Source organism: Chiloscyllium plagiosum, chromosome 19, assembly GCF_004010195.1.
Source record: "Chiloscyllium plagiosum isolate BGI_BamShark_2017 chromosome 19, ASM401019v2, whole genome shotgun sequence".
Classification (NCBI taxonomy): domain Eukaryota; kingdom Metazoa; phylum Chordata; class Chondrichthyes; order Orectolobiformes; family Hemiscylliidae; genus Chiloscyllium; species Chiloscyllium plagiosum.
Genome location: NC_057728.1, coordinates 5,455,614 through 5,471,128, shown reverse-complemented (window position 1 = coordinate 5,471,128; position 15,515 = coordinate 5,455,614). Strand labels below are relative to the sequence as shown.

The 15,515-nt window shown below is 40.9% G+C and overlaps 1 protein-coding gene across 6 annotated transcripts in view; it reads right to left on the bottom strand.

The window, feature by feature from the left end:
* Positions 1-2,591: 2,591 nt before the first annotated feature.
* LOC122559478 (V-type proton ATPase 116 kDa subunit a-like) overlaps positions 2,592-15,515 on the bottom strand; it is a 72,231-nt gene continuing 59,307 nt past the window's right edge. For all 6 annotated transcript variants that reach the window (XM_043708970.1, XM_043708973.1, XM_043708971.1 and 3 more), the window contains 6 exons: positions 11,889-12,105; positions 9,760-9,867; positions 6,493-6,600; positions 5,572-5,689; positions 4,647-4,818; positions 2,592-2,918 (listed from right to left, as the gene is read on the bottom strand). In XM_043708970.1, coding sequence (XP_043564905.1) covers positions 2,825-2,918; positions 4,647-4,818; positions 5,572-5,689; positions 6,493-6,600; positions 9,760-9,867; positions 11,889-12,105 — 817 coding nt within the window. In that variant the 3' untranslated portion in view covers positions 2,592-2,824. The remainder of the gene's footprint in view (positions 2,919-4,646; positions 4,819-5,571; positions 5,690-6,492; positions 6,601-9,759; positions 9,868-11,888; positions 12,106-15,515) is intronic.

Genomic DNA, 15,515 nt, shown 5'->3' with positions numbered 1-15,515 from the left:
CTCTAGGAGCGCTGCTCCTTCATCAGGTGATAGTGAAGGAGCGTCGCTCCGAAAGCTAGTGTGCTTCCAATTAAACCTGTTGGACTATAACCTGGTGTTGTGTGATTTTTTTAACTTTGTACACCCCAGTCCAACACCGGCATCTCCAAATCATACTAGAGAGAGACTCACTGAAGAGTTTTGGTGTTTTGTTTTCTCTTGGTTGAGTCTTAGGAATGAACAGGGTAAATAGTTGTATGTCAGATGCAGGTAAGTGTCTGGATGGTTTTAACTTGGAGAAAACACAAACTATAAGCTTTTCTTCAAGCTACGTTTGGCATTGTTGCAGAAGTCGGACTTGTAAAATAATTGCCCTAAGTTTAGATCTATGAAGAAATGGTTGCTAGAAGGGTAAGCAGTTTAATTTTAAAACCTCCAGCTGCAAAGTATTTGGTTAAACCCATAAAATGGCTATTTGAAATTCAATTTCTGCACTTAGTTGTACGTGGTCTCAAGGAAAATGTAATCACTGAACCCTAGCTAATTCAAATTGAGTATAATAAAGGAATTCTTACCACTATAGAGTCATTCATTTGAGATCAATGAGATTGTATTTGTGGTTTTGCAATTTTTTAAACTTGTATTTTATGTCAGTAGTTCAGTTTGTTCATCTGGATGTGTGTAATAAACATAATTATTGTTAAACCAAATCTGCAGCAATATGCATGTGTTTCAGAGGTTAAACCACCTTGTTAAATCTAACAAAAAACAATGTTCCAAATGCCAGATTTTGATCTGCAGTCATAACACACTACATTGACAGTTGCTATTTAGGTGTTATTAATAAGGGCAGAGCTGAGCTCTGGGCATTTCTTTAAAAGAAAAACCCATTGTATCAGATATCAAGTGTGATTTATCAAGTTAATTTGCATTACTGAATTTTTGGATTCTTCAATAAAGGGTTCTTTCTAAGAGCCTGATTCCAGTTGAGACAATCACTAGAATGGAATTTGTTGGTGAAAGACCAAAGCTGATGCTGCCATTTTTGAACTGAATGAAACAATGACAGAGTGACAGACAGGTAGGCTCATAACTCAGAAGGTGATGGCGGTGAAACAGGTAAAGGTGGCATCCAATTCTTATATGGAAGACAACACTGTTTTCTGTTGGAGGAAATCAGAAGCCACACAACACCAGGTTATAGTCCAACAGGTTTATTTAAAATCACAAGCTTTTGGAGCGCTGCTTCTTCCTAAGGCAAAGTGGAGGGAAACACACAGACATAGAATGTCTAAGTGGAGAGATAATAGCAATCTAGCAAATAAACTTAGGATCAGCATTTCGATGCAGGAATAAAAGAGTCAAGAAGATTCTCAGACTCTTGAAGGTTCATGTTGGCAACAAAATAAATACTGTTGGGCAATTCTCTGGCTGCAACTGATCAGGAAAAATTAAATCTCAGCAATGTCAGTTTCACATGACTGTATATTGGATATCTCCACGTGTCAGTAGGGAATGATAAGGCCAACCATGTAAAGGCAGCAGATACAGTGAAGAAAAACTAGAAGAAATAGTGCACTGTGATGAGTCAGAGGATCTTGAAGCTCCATCAGGGTTCTTGCCCTGCTCTAGGAGGGATGAAAATCTGATGGAATGTTCAACCATAAATTCTGGCCATTAGCTTCTGATTCTCTGAATTAAACAAAAGTTGATTTAATAACATTAGGCCAAATAGACAAAATTGTAACATAATGGAACAGCACATCACCTGATCAGACCCAGAAGTAGGACTGAAGGTGGAGAGAAGTTGTTTCAAACTGGGTTCACAATTTCTTTTGACTGCACATTAGGATATCTTTAAGGAGCTCTCATCAATGGATCTTTAGCCTCTTCTTTCCACTGGAGTGGATAATCCCAAACAGAGACAGACATCAACATCTCTTTTTGTTAAGAAAGATACAGCTCAGTGTTGTTTATATTCAAAATTGTTTTTAATAAAAGTTTTTGATTCTAGTTATATTTGTTGATCTAAGCCTGACTGGAGTGTATACCAAATCAATGACAGACATCTTTGGAATTACCTTGAAATAGAACAATAAGAGGCAATACAGACAACTGTTCAGAAGAGACTTTTAGACACCTGTAGGCAGTAAATGAAAACCTATTCATTGAGCTGATTTAGTGACCTTCTTGGAATAATTTCCCAGGCAGTCTTTCCTGTGACCCTAAAATAGCTTTTTAACAAATCATATTGCTCATGACCTTGGCTGACATTAACATTTCTGAACATTACTTAGGATTTCTCATGACAAAGCAAGCACATTTATAATGATAGGTAGATGCACAGAGCAACATTATGATACTTTGAAGGCTGATGTGTAGTCGCTTGCCCATTGAATATAGTGGCCTGTTCTTTCTTCTAAAGGCATCAACAATAGTAGACACCTTCAGTCTTGTAACTCGTGGTGAAAGCATCTGTAAGTGATTCACCGAATTGCACTACTATTCTGAAGCAAATGCAAAATCATTTGGAGTTAATTTTCACTTGCATTGAAAACCTCATCTCAAATTGTGTGCTTATTAACAGATACTTAACATGATACAACCATCAATTCTCTACTAGCCATATTCCCATTTATTTTAATCTTGTCAAAACATCTGCTCGATAGCACAAAGCATTCCAGCTCAATGTTACACACTAAAATTTGAACAGCTAAAATTCAAAACATTAATCTTAGCTCTAATCAATATCATTTTAAGAGAGATCCATGATTATTTCTGAACGACATTATCTTTAAATCTGTAGTCGAAACATTCTTTGTTGAAAACAGTGTTGAAATCAGCTTTATTCATCTGGATTTCCATCCAGAATGGATTTGAATGAAAAAGGATTAAACTTGTAGCCAGCTCCAGCATAGAACTTATTCTGGAACTCAACCCTAGGAGGGAAAACAAAATTGGGTGCGGTGTTAAATACTACTTAATATTGATCCATTTCAGTAGGAAGATCTCAGCTCATTTAAGTTTAATTGACAGATATTCCTCAATTACAATCCACTACATTTCCCATCCCAAGTATAGTATTTATGAACTTACACAATCATAAACTAAGGATTCCACAGTCATTTCCAAGGAATTCTCTACCTCAGTGATAGAGTTTTCTTGGATCTCAATTGAGTATATTTCTTTGTTGAGAGATTAAAATTGTTCTCTCTCCTTTGCAGTCAGCTTGTCCCCACTCATAACTTCCTGTTAACCCCCTAATCTCTCTACTCCATCTTCACCCTTCTTTGCATCCTCTTCCTTCAGCCCCCAGGAAACCTATAATTCTCTCCACGTTCCCTGTTGCAACTGCATCCTCCTCCCTCCCCTAGCTGACACCAATGCCCAGATGGAAATCTTAAGTTCACCAAAAGCCTGCATATCCCAAGCAATGGTGACTCTCAACACTCACCCTCTCTAACTCTAGACCCTCCCCATGCCACTTACACATCCCTTTGGTTCTGGACTTCACACCACTACGCTAACTCTCTGACCCTGCACTCAGCGCGCACCGCAACTCCTTCATGGTCAACAGTGACTTTCCTCACTTCTTGCAGTTCTTACAATCATAGACTTAGATAGTTTACTAGCAAACTGACCAGCATTCATCCCAGGAAAACAACAGCCCATGACTGGAGATGTAGCTTCTCATCATGTTCGTCCAATCCATTCAAGAGGGGTGATTTTCTTTCATTGGCCATCCTCAATGTGTGCTGGATGCCTTTGGGACTTTGAGGTAAATCTGCACACTTGGCCCATAGGTTTCTATGACCTATTGGTCTTTCTACAGGTGGCAGATTTACCTCAATGTCCCAAACGCATCCAGGAAAAATGGCTCATGGAGTCTGCACAACCCTCCAAAGAGCATCCCATATTTGACCATGGCTAATCCACCTAGCCCGCACATCGCTGGATACCATGGGGCAATTTAGCATGACCAATCCACCCAAACTGAACATTTTTTGGATTGTGGGAGGAAACCAGAGCACCTGGAGGAAACCCATGCAGACATGGGGAGAAACTCCACACAGCCACTTGCCAAAGGCTGGAATCAAACCCAAGTCCCTGGGTCTGTGAGGCAGAAGTGCTAATCACTGTGCCACCGTACCACCAACCCAATGTGTATTTGAGCATTGCTATGAAGATATTGGAGAGGAGGCAGAAAAGATTCATGGTTGTGTTTCCAAGGGTGAGAGTCTGCATGAATATAATGGAGAAACTGGCACTGTTTTCTGCACAGAAGAACAGACCAAAACAAGATTTGATTGAGCTGTTCAATATTACAGAGTCAACTGGGGTAAAATAAAATTACTGTTCCACTGGTGAAAGGGCAAGAATCACAAGACAGGCTTAAAGGTCTTAAAAATCTGACAGAGGGAAAGCTTATTTTTTGAACAGTGAGTGATTAGGTAGATCCAATCATGGCTTTCAAAAGGAAATTTGATAAGCACCTTCACAGAGGAAAATAAACTGCAGACCTACAGGGGAGATAGTGGGAGTGTGACTGAGATGTTCTCACAGAGAGCCAGCATTGACATGGCAGACTGAATGGCCACAGCACACAGAAACAATTCCATGATTTAGACCCCTCCAGGGCAGCTAACGTACACTGAACGCTTACTTACCAGTGAAGACGTAGAGCATGTAGGAAAGCAGATAATCCTTCCATTACCAACAAAATAGCAACTGTTAAGATGGCAAAAATTGCAAATATGATGAAGACACCAATGAGGCCAGCCCAAGAAGCACTACTCAAGCCAATGCGCATCACCATGGTCCAGAGGACTTCAGATAACTCTAGGAATAAAAGAGACATATATTGAGGTTGAATTGCATCTCAATACAGATATTTGGCAATTTCTGAACAAGATAGTAAGATTTTGGGGGCTAAGATTTTATTATTTTGGTAAGTCCATGTTCCTAAATGTTCAAGTACAGATACACAATTCACCCTTGGTCACTAGTATGCCAGTGTTATCCACATTATAGGAGTCCATAGCCTGTTCACAAAGTAAGCTCCAACTATGGGCCCAAGGACATGGTATTGTCAAGGGATCAGCAAACAGTTAAAACAAGTACTGTTCTCTCTCCATTTCTCAGTTATTATGCAGCTGAAGTAGTAAATATGGATCAAACTTTTTTTTTAAAAAGTGAAGTTAAATTTTGAATTTCTTTGTCACTTTTTTTCCAGATATTATAGAAGTATATTTTCATTAAACAGAAAATGAGTGTATCTAGCATGATTAATGTAAGCCATCTGCAAATGATTAACACAAAAAGTTGAAAAAAGTACTTTTCTCCCCCATACGTTGGGATTTCATTCTCTCCTGCCCTCTCTCCCCACTCCTCAGTGCAGTGCAGTCTGCTACAGATGGTTTTCACTGAAGAGTTTGTAAAGCAGAACAGTTCCTGATTTTACAGAATGCTGGACTGCCATCTGAAACAAAGTGAACTTTGAATAAAAGATTCAGTTCCATCCCACATCAGCAGCTCAAGCATTCGCCCGTGGTGTCACCAGTCACCTCAGCTGGGGCCAAACCACTTGCTTACCTGCATGAGCCAAGCTCAGAGCCCACAACCGGAGATAGGATGCAGTGTTAGAGATGCAGCCAAGACAGTACTCAATTGTGTGGATGGCTTGGTGCACAAAAACATCACCAAAGTTGAACTGGAATAACACAAGAGAAAGAAATACTACTTGCAGCCATTACAGAAGTCTCTTTTCAATTATGCTAAGCTTCAAGTTCCAGCACCACCTCCACACCACAGCTTGCCACCTCTAGTTGATGAAAGCAGCAAATAACTGAGTCACATGCGGATTCTAAGTGTCATGGCAACTCATGTTAGATGGGTACATCCCTGTGGGGCAACAGGAAAAGAATGAATACCTGGATATACAGGAGCTATACATCTCTTACTAGGCCCCACAAGGAAGTGATCATGATGGAAGTGATTACAAGCAAAATAACAATGAGGTTTAGAGAATTTGCTAAACATTCAATAACGACTCCACAATCTAAGACACAAGTAATTTGGTTTCCTGAAAAAAAATACCAGATTAAATGTCTGCTTTACATTTGTAGACTTTTCAGACAGTGTACTCAACCTTCACTGAGATGAAGATGAAATGGCCTTTGTTCACAATCACTGGAATAGACTATTAAACACTGCACATACAGAATTTCCCAGAGTGTAATTCTAGTATCCTAGGCTGTTATACTGTCATTTTTAAACTGTCTGATTTGTTTTCTTGGCCAATTCACAACTGCACAGCCAGACTGCACAGGATTTAACAGGAGTGCACTGCATATGGGTCATGTAACGTTACGGATCATAAACTTATTCTTTACAGACATTTATCCTTCATTGTACATCGATTTAAATGTAAAACGGTGCCCTAAATGGTACAATCCTGAACAGTTATTATTTTGACATGTCAAGATTGGGCTTTAATCCCTGCGTTAGACTTGCCTCTTCACTGTGGTCATCACCATGGTCACTGGTGCTCCGTTGCTGGGGTTGTAGGATATCAACATCAACGTCAAGTGAAGCATATACATTCTCTGGTGCAGACTCAGACTGAGAGGCAAAAAAAAAAACAAAAGGATCCAAAGTTTAGTCAACTAAGTTTCAGCTGCTAATCCTAGATGTTTCCAAACTATATGGTGGAAACAGGTCTGGTGGGAGAGGTCTCTGTATAACACTGGGGTACAGTACTGGTGGGGACAGGTCTGTCAATATATAATACTGGGGTACAGTACTGGTGGGGACAGGTCTGTCACTGCATAAGGAGAAAGTGAGGACTACAGATACTGGAGATCGAGTTGAGTGTGTGGTGCTGGAAAAGCACAGCAGGTCAGGCAGTTCCAAGGAGCAGGAGAATCGTCGTTTCAGGCAGAAGGCTGGAGTGGGCCTCCTCTATCACTGTACCCTAACCATCCGATGCCTGGAGCCTCACTTTCCACCCCACCAACCTCTGGATACACTGTATCATCCTCTATTACTTCCACCACCTACAAACAGACTGCACCACTCGGGATATATTTCTCTCCCCACCCCATCTGCATTTCAGAGACCAAACCCTCTGCAACTCCCTTGTTAGATCCACACTCCCCACTAGCCCAGACCCCACTCCCAGCACCTCTCCCTGGCAAAGTAAGAAGTGCAAAACCTGCACCCACACCTCCCCTCCATTCAAAGCTCCAAAGGATCCTTCCACATCTGACAGATATTTAAATGTACATCCACACATATCGTCTACTGTATCCATTGCACCCTATATTATCTCCTCTACATCGGGGAGATAGGACACCAACTTGCAGAACATTTCAGAGAACATCTGAGATACCCACACCAACCTATCCCTCCCCTCTGTGGCTGAAAAAGTTAACTCCCCCCTCCCATCCTACCAAGGACATGCAGGCCCTGGGCTTCCTCCACTGCTAAACCTTAACCATCCGATGCCTGGTGGAAGAAAGCCTCATCTTCTGCCTTGGGACCCTTCAACTACACAGGGTTAATGTGGATTTCACCAGTTTCCTCTCCCCCAACCTTATCCCAGTCCCGAGCCTCCAACTCAGCACCGCCCTCATGACCTGGCCATAGTCTTTCCCATCTATTTGCTCTACCTCCTCTCCAACCTATCACCTCCATTACCTATCACATAGCCAGCTACCTTACCCACAGCCCCATCCACCTCCCATTTATCTCCTAACCCCTCTGCCCACAAGCCTCTTTCCTGATGAAGGACTTATGCCCGAAACGTCAATTCTCCTGCTCCTTGGATGCTGCCTGACCTGCTGGGATTGTCCAGTACCACACTCTCAACTGTCACTGTACAGTACTGGATGGGACAGGTCGGTCTCTGTATAACACTGGGATACAGTACTGATGGGGATAGGTCGGTCTCTGTATAACACTGGGGTACAGTGCTGGTGAGGACAAGTCTTTGTCATGCAATTTCAGTATATTCCATAATAAAATTATGTAAATCCCTCCATTAATCTATAGTTTTAGTTTATCTTGAACCCAAAATGATTCCGGTTAAACTAAATTGTCCATAGTGTTCAGGGATGTGTAGGTGAGGTGCATTAGTCAGGGGTAAATGTAGAGTAATAGGATAGGGGAATGGGTCTGGTGGGTTACTCTTTCGAGGGTCGGTGTGGATTTGTTGGGCCAAAGGGCCTGTAGGGATTCTATGATCTATACTCCACTTGCCTAAACGAGTGCATCTCCAACAACAGTCTAGAAGAGGCCCATTTGATTAGCTCATTCACAAACATTCACTCCCTCCACCACCACGTGGTAGAAGTATATTGTTATGAAGGTGTAGAAGTGAACTGTACCTTTAAGTTAAAATCTAGCAGAACTACCTGACAGCACCAAGTGTTCTGAACAAGATACAATGTAACCTTTTGGTCCAGCAGCTAGTCTAGCTGGTTGCCTGGAGACAAAAACAAATTCGAATTGGGCCAATCAATTTAAATTATACCCCCAAAAACAAAATCAGATTCCAATCAAGTTTGAATTTAGTATTGACAATATCAAAAAAAAACCAATGACACAATCCATTGCTTTGGGGTATAAGACTGGGGAAAATGTGAGCAGTTGAGGGAGAACTGCCAAGCCACCGACATATGCAGACTGCCCAGAGAATAGTTCTCTTAAAAAGGTACCTTTATCAATCAGTGACCTGTGAAACAGAAATCCCCAAGAAAAAAATAAGACAGAGGAAGATATAATGAGAAGATTCAATGACTGGCTGGTTTTGAAATTTGAATTTTGGTAAATCTTAATTGGGGTTTTAAAAGACTAGTATTGTTGAAGGGGAAGGTAAAAGACAAGTTAGAGAAAGGAGTTGTAAGTCGTTGTTAGTTAATTATCCTGTGTTATACTTTAAGAAATAAAATTGTTAATATTTACTTTAAAAAAAGTGACCAATGGGATAGTTCTTGGCCTCTCGAATTTTCACAGATTACCACACGGGGTAAATCTTTTGTCTTGCTGGTTTAAAATGGGGGCGTGGGTACCCCATGTCATAACAATATACCATCTGCAAGATGTACCAAGACTCTTCATGTCTTCAAAACATATAAACACTACCATTCAAAAAGACAGGGCAGCAGATACAGGGAACCGCCACTTGTGAGATCCCTGTAAGCCTCTCACTGTCCTGACTTGGAAAATATCTCCATTCTTTCACAGTGGATGGGTCAAAATCCTGGAACTCCCTCCCTAATGGCATTGTGGGTGTACCTACAGTAAACAGATTGCAGCTCATCACTACCTTCTCAAGGGCAGCTCAGGACGGGCAATAAATGCTGACACAGTAGCAACGCCCACATCCAGTGAATGGAAAGAAAAGGAACAATTTTTCAAGGTCTAGATAGACTGGCCAGAGAGACATACTGTTCCCATGATTCAAGAGTGAAAACTAAAGTTCACAAGTTAAAGATCACTGCAAACAAAAATTATTTATGCATCAGAAAGTTTAGATCTGGAATGCATTGTGTGATGAAGAGAACACACACCACACAGTCGCTATCAAAAGGGAACTGGCTATGTACTTACAGCAGGAGGGGTGGGTGGGAGTGATGGGTTAGCAGAATGGAAATAGCTAAGTTGGCCAGGTTGAGAGTTAATCAGGACGGAGAAGAATATGAATGGTACCTAGAGAGTTACCCACCCCATTATATTCCTAACATACAACCATCAGTATTGAATTATCTTTATTCTTACCGCACGTTGAGCTTTTCTGTGATTCGATCGCAAAATGAAGGGCTTCAGAAAAAGCATCCAGGGGACAGCTATGATTGCAATAATCACCAGAAAGCTTTGAACCTCTTGCTGTGAAAAGAGAAAGTTAAGTTAGGGAAGGAGGGGAGGGGAGGGGAGGGGAGGAGAGGAGAGGGACAGACAGACATTGGAGTTCTCTTCAGTGCCTGTTCAGATTTGAAAAGCATGAATTCACTTTCATAAATCCATGCTGAATCTGTTTGATCCTGGCACTCTTCTCCAAATGTTCTATTATTAAATTTTACACAACAAGAGTCCAGCATTTTCTCCACTAGTAACATCAGGCAGACAAGTCTATAATTCTGTTTTCACACTGCCTCCTTTTTAATTAGTGGGGTTACATTATCCAATCCATAGGAACTGTTCCAGAGTCTATAAAATCTTGAGAGATGACCACCATCTCCATTTCTAGGATCACTTAAGTGACTGATCAGCCTTCAATCCTACTTTCCTACTAATAGTAATTTCCTTCAGTTGCTCTCTCTCCAACATATCTGCTACATACTTTGGGTTCTAGGACTGGAGACCTGTGACCAGCAGTATGCCCCAAGAACTAGTGCTGGGTTTGATGCTTTCTGTCACTGCTATAAGGGACTTGGATGTGAGTATAGGAGTAACGTTTAGTAAGTTTGCAAATGACATCAAAATTGGTTGTGTAGTGGACTGTGAAGGAGGTTACCTCAGAGTACATTGGGACCCTGGTCGGATGGGCCATTAGACAGAGGAGTGGCAGATGGAGTTTATTTTAGATAAATGTGAGCTGTTGCATTTTGGTAAGGCAAGCCAAGGCAGGACTTATACAGTTAATGATAGGGACCTGGGGAGTGTTACCGAACAAAGAACTTGGAATGCAGGTTCATCATTCCTTGAAGTTGGAGTTACAAGTAGGCAGTGAAGGCAGGCAGCATTTGGTACACTTGCCTTTGTTTGGTTAATGCAATGAGTATAGGAGTTGGGATGCCATGTTGCAGCTGTATAGGACATTAATTAGGCAACGTTTGGAATACTGCATTCACTTCTGGCCTCCCTGCTGTAGGAAAGTTGTTGTTAAACGTGAAAGGGTGCAGGAAAGATTTGCGGAGATGTTGCCGAGGTTAGAAGGTTGAAGTATCAAAGGTTGGTGGTAACCTTATAGAAGTCTATAAAATCATGAGGGGCATGGATAGGGTGAATAGTAAAGGTCTCTCCCCTAGCATAGTGGATTCAAAAACACATGTAAGGTAACAGGGCAAAGGTATAGAAGGGACCTCAGGGGCAATCTTTTCACACAGAGTGGTGAGAGTATGGAATGAACTGCCAGAAGAAGTGGAGGAGGCTGGTACAATCACAACATTTAAGAGACATCTGGATGGGTACATGATTAGGAAGGATTTAGCAGATATGGGCCAAGTGCTGGAAAATGGGACTAAATTAATTTAGGATTTCTGGTCTGCATGAACAAGTTGAATCAAAGGGACTGTTTCTGTGCTGTGCAACTCTATGACTCTACTTCTTTTGTGAACACTGAACCAAAGAATGCATTTAGTTGGCCAGCCATCTCTGCATTCCCCATTATAAATTCCCTCTGTTCCCACATTTGTCTTCAGCAATCTTTTTTCTTTTCATATACGTATGGAAACTTCTTCAGCCAGTTTTTTTGATTCTCACAAGTTACTCTCTCGATGGCTCCTCAGTGGATTGGTCCAGAAAACCATCCCATACCCATTCCAGCTCTTGCTTACAATACCTCAATTACCTTGTCAACTACCTGTTAAAAAAATTTTGTACATCTCTGCTTCTATTGTCCTTTCAAGTGGTAAGCACACAATCCTTACCACACTGAAAAATTACCTCCTCAAATCCCCTTGAAAACTTCTAGTTTTATTTCAAATCTAGTCATCCTGTATGGACCCTCAACTAACATATTAAGGTCCATTGCCCAGAAATATCTTGACTCCATTTAAAATGCTATTGCATGTTTGCAGCATCACTATATGTATATGATTAATAAAGGATATTTATCGGTCATTCGACCAGCGATTGAATTTTAGTCAAGGCATTTTAACAGCTCAAATAAAACACGTGGCACTTGCCTGGTGACTATATAACAGCTGGTTGGAAGGATCATTGTAACTAAATAGAAACATGTTGATGAAGTGTATTAGAATACTGGGAGCAATCTGAGAATTCTTAACGTGGTAAAAACACCACTTAAAAATAACCATGAAGACCAGGTAACCAAATAAACTCAAAATGAAGATCATCTCAGGGACAAACTGAAGGATGATGTTGATCTTGTTGTTAAAGTATCTATAAAACAGAAGGAGGGAAAGAACAAGTTATATTCAGGTCAAGACCTTGAAATGAATATTTGGCTCACTGAATGGATCAATACTTGCATTTATATACCACCATTCAGTCTTAAGACATAGAACGCACTTTTCAGCCAATGAGGCACTTTTAAAATATGTAATATTTTAATTTCATCTTGGTTTACATTTACAATATCAGAAACAGCACCCAACTTGTACGTAGCATAGCACGAACTATCAAAAAAACTATGCAATATTGTCCAGATAATGTGCTTTAGAAATATTGGTTGTGATTATTATTAGTCACTACACCATGAAGATTTCCTCTTTTCTTCCTTAAAATAATGCAGATGGAGCAGTGAGGAAATGCTGAACTGTCAGAGGTATTATCTTTCAGATGGGATTATAAACAAAGATTTCACCTATTCTCTTCAGTACTACTTGAAGGGGAGGAAGAGTCCTGCCTGGTGTCCTGGCCAATACTTACATCCCTTCTGTACATATTTTCAGGTCAAGGGTCAGTTAGTCTCAAAGCACTCACCTAAGATGTTAACGTTTACCATCCTCCAGTGAAAGGGATTTGCTGATTTCTAATCTTGCTCAACACGGACTCATTTCACACATTTGAAACTGCTTCAGAAGAATGTCCTTTACCTATAAAGAATTTCTGGCCTGAAGGAGGCAGTGTTGTTGGATCTGGCTGTTAAGTGGATGAATGAAGTACCAATAGGGAAAATACCCCAGGAACAGTGATCATATTATAATGAAGTATGAAAAAGGGTTATGAGTATTCTAGAGCAAGAATATTTAATTGGAGGAGTACCCAACTTCTGTCTGGAGAATGGAAATGTCATGGATAAACTGGAATCAGATTAATTGGAAAAGCTGGTATCTCAAAAGTTCTGGTTCCTGAAAACCGGCTCAGCGAATCACTAATTTTTGATGTTAAAGCTGGAGTTAGGTTCCTTTGCACATTTCTTTCATTGGAACAGCCGTGTACAGGTTGAAATGCTTTATGGAACAAGCACAATATTGTGCATTCCTGGCAGAAATACCTTATAATGAGATTAAGCACAAATACCTTATAATGAGATTAAGAAGAGAAACTTTGTACCATTAGTTACTTCAGGACCTTAGTTAAATAAACACCAAGTTGAAATGGTGTGCATGCCTACATTCATAAACAAAATAATCTTTAAAATGAAATACATTTAAAACATAGAAACTGTTTTTTAATTCTGTAAATTTATGCTAAAATACACAATTGATGAATCTGTAATTGACCAAACTCCATCTAGTGGAAAAAGTTGATCAGTGCAACAGAACTCTCTGCATTAACTAATTAGTCATTCAGTGGGCCTCAGTGCAAATTAAGAATGTGAGTCAGCAAAGAGGCAGATACTGGAGACTTTAAATGTAAGAAGAAAGGGCAGGAACAGGAAACCAACAGCAGAGTGGTGGGGTTTAATGGTGAAGAGGGACTGAAGACAGGGACAAAAACCAGGGGAAAGCTGTGGAACCCCTCAGGACGGAGGCTGGGAGATTTGACCTCAGACAAACCACACAACAGAAGTCTGAAAAAAAATCACAATGTTGTTTGCCTCAATGCCAACCAAAATCTTGTTAATGGCATTGAAGCAAAACAACATTAACTGACTCAACCTTTAAAGGGGACTTACTGAAGGAGCTGGTGCAAGGGTATTTGATGTACTTTTCCAAACAGAGGGATAAGTAGGGCTATTTGGTCAGGGCTATTTGGTCAGGAATGATGCACAGTGCAAGTGAAATCATGCATCTAATTGAAAGGTCAATGAGTAAGTGAGATAAGGGAAGAGGAGAAACAAAGATAATACATGAGGATACCGGCAGCTAACATGAAATTCAAAAATCTTCAACAAGCATACAAATAGCAAAGGGCTAACAGGAGGCAGGTTTAGGGTGATTAAGGACTTTGCTCAGAGACACTTTTCAACAGGAGTATTTCTCTCTCTCTTTATCAAGGATAATGGTATCAAAGTCACGAGAAGGCAGTTGCAATACTGGATGGTCTAAAATCAGTTAAAGGGATAGGATTATGACAGACAAGTATGGATACGTTCAACGTGCAAGTGAAGAAAGGGATGATGATTTTGGCACATTGGAGATTATACATTCAGAAGAATTCTGGCAAGGCAAGCATTTATTGATCATTTTTAGCCACCTTCAAAAAAAATTAGTAAAAGTCGGCCTTCTTAAACTGTTGCTGTCCATCCAGTGCATATATACCAACGGTGCTATTGAGGGAGGGAGTTCCAGGATTTTAACCCAGTGACAGCAAAGGAACAGCATTGTAATCCCAACCAGAATAGTGCATAGCTTGAAGGCAAATGCTCCTGTGTAAAGGCTGCTGTTATCCCTTTATGTGGTACAAATCTTGGACTAGGAAGATGTTGTTGGGGGAGATTTGGCCAGTGGATGAGGCAAGTTTCTGTGTCCTGGATGGTGCCAACCTTTCTGCGCATTGTTAGATCTGTACTCATCCAGGTAAATAGGGTCAGTCCCAACATACCTCTTGAGTTATGCCTTATATACAATGGGCAATTGGGTGGCGAGTTCCTCACCACCAAATTCCTCGACCTGCTAGTATATCCACAGTATTTATATGCCTTGCGAGGTTTAATTCTTGGTAAATGCAAACCCCTTCAATTTTGAGAGTGGGATTTCAGTATTGATAATGATATGAAAAGATTAAAGGGAAGATGATTAAGTTCTCTCCTTACTGGAATTGGTCACTGCCTGATACTTAGTGGCAAATAATATTGGACCACTTAACTGAATGTTGTCCAAGTCTTGCTGCATGGGCTACTCAGCATTTGAAGAAATGGTCCTGAACACTGCAAAAGTCCAATATTCCCCAATGCTGACTGCATGACATGTCTTTGATGATACAACTGATCTGATTAGTGACTCCACCCCAAGTACCTCATGCAGCCATTTCCTCAATCGAAGGTGATTGTGGTCCAAAGACCACAACCATCTTCCCAAAAGTATCCAACTGAGCCAAACAAGTGAAAGAAACAAGAGTAACGTATCAATTGTCGATGTGGCACAAAGTTTGTATCCCTTACCCATGCAACCACTGGACAGAATGCCAAGCCTTCTCTCAGTCAGAGGAGAAAGTGAGGTCTGCAGATGCTGGAGATCAGAGCTGAAAATGTGTTGCTGAAAGATCAGTCCTCAGCAGAGGCCTCACCTTCATTCCCCTACGCTCCCGGATTGATGAATTCAACACGCGGCGTGACATCGAACAATTCTTCCGCCGCCTTCGCCTCCGTACCTACTTCTTTAACCAAGACTCCCGCCCACCCTCTGACGACCCCTTCTCCCGCCTCCAACACACCCCATCCACCTGGACACCCCGTGCTGGCC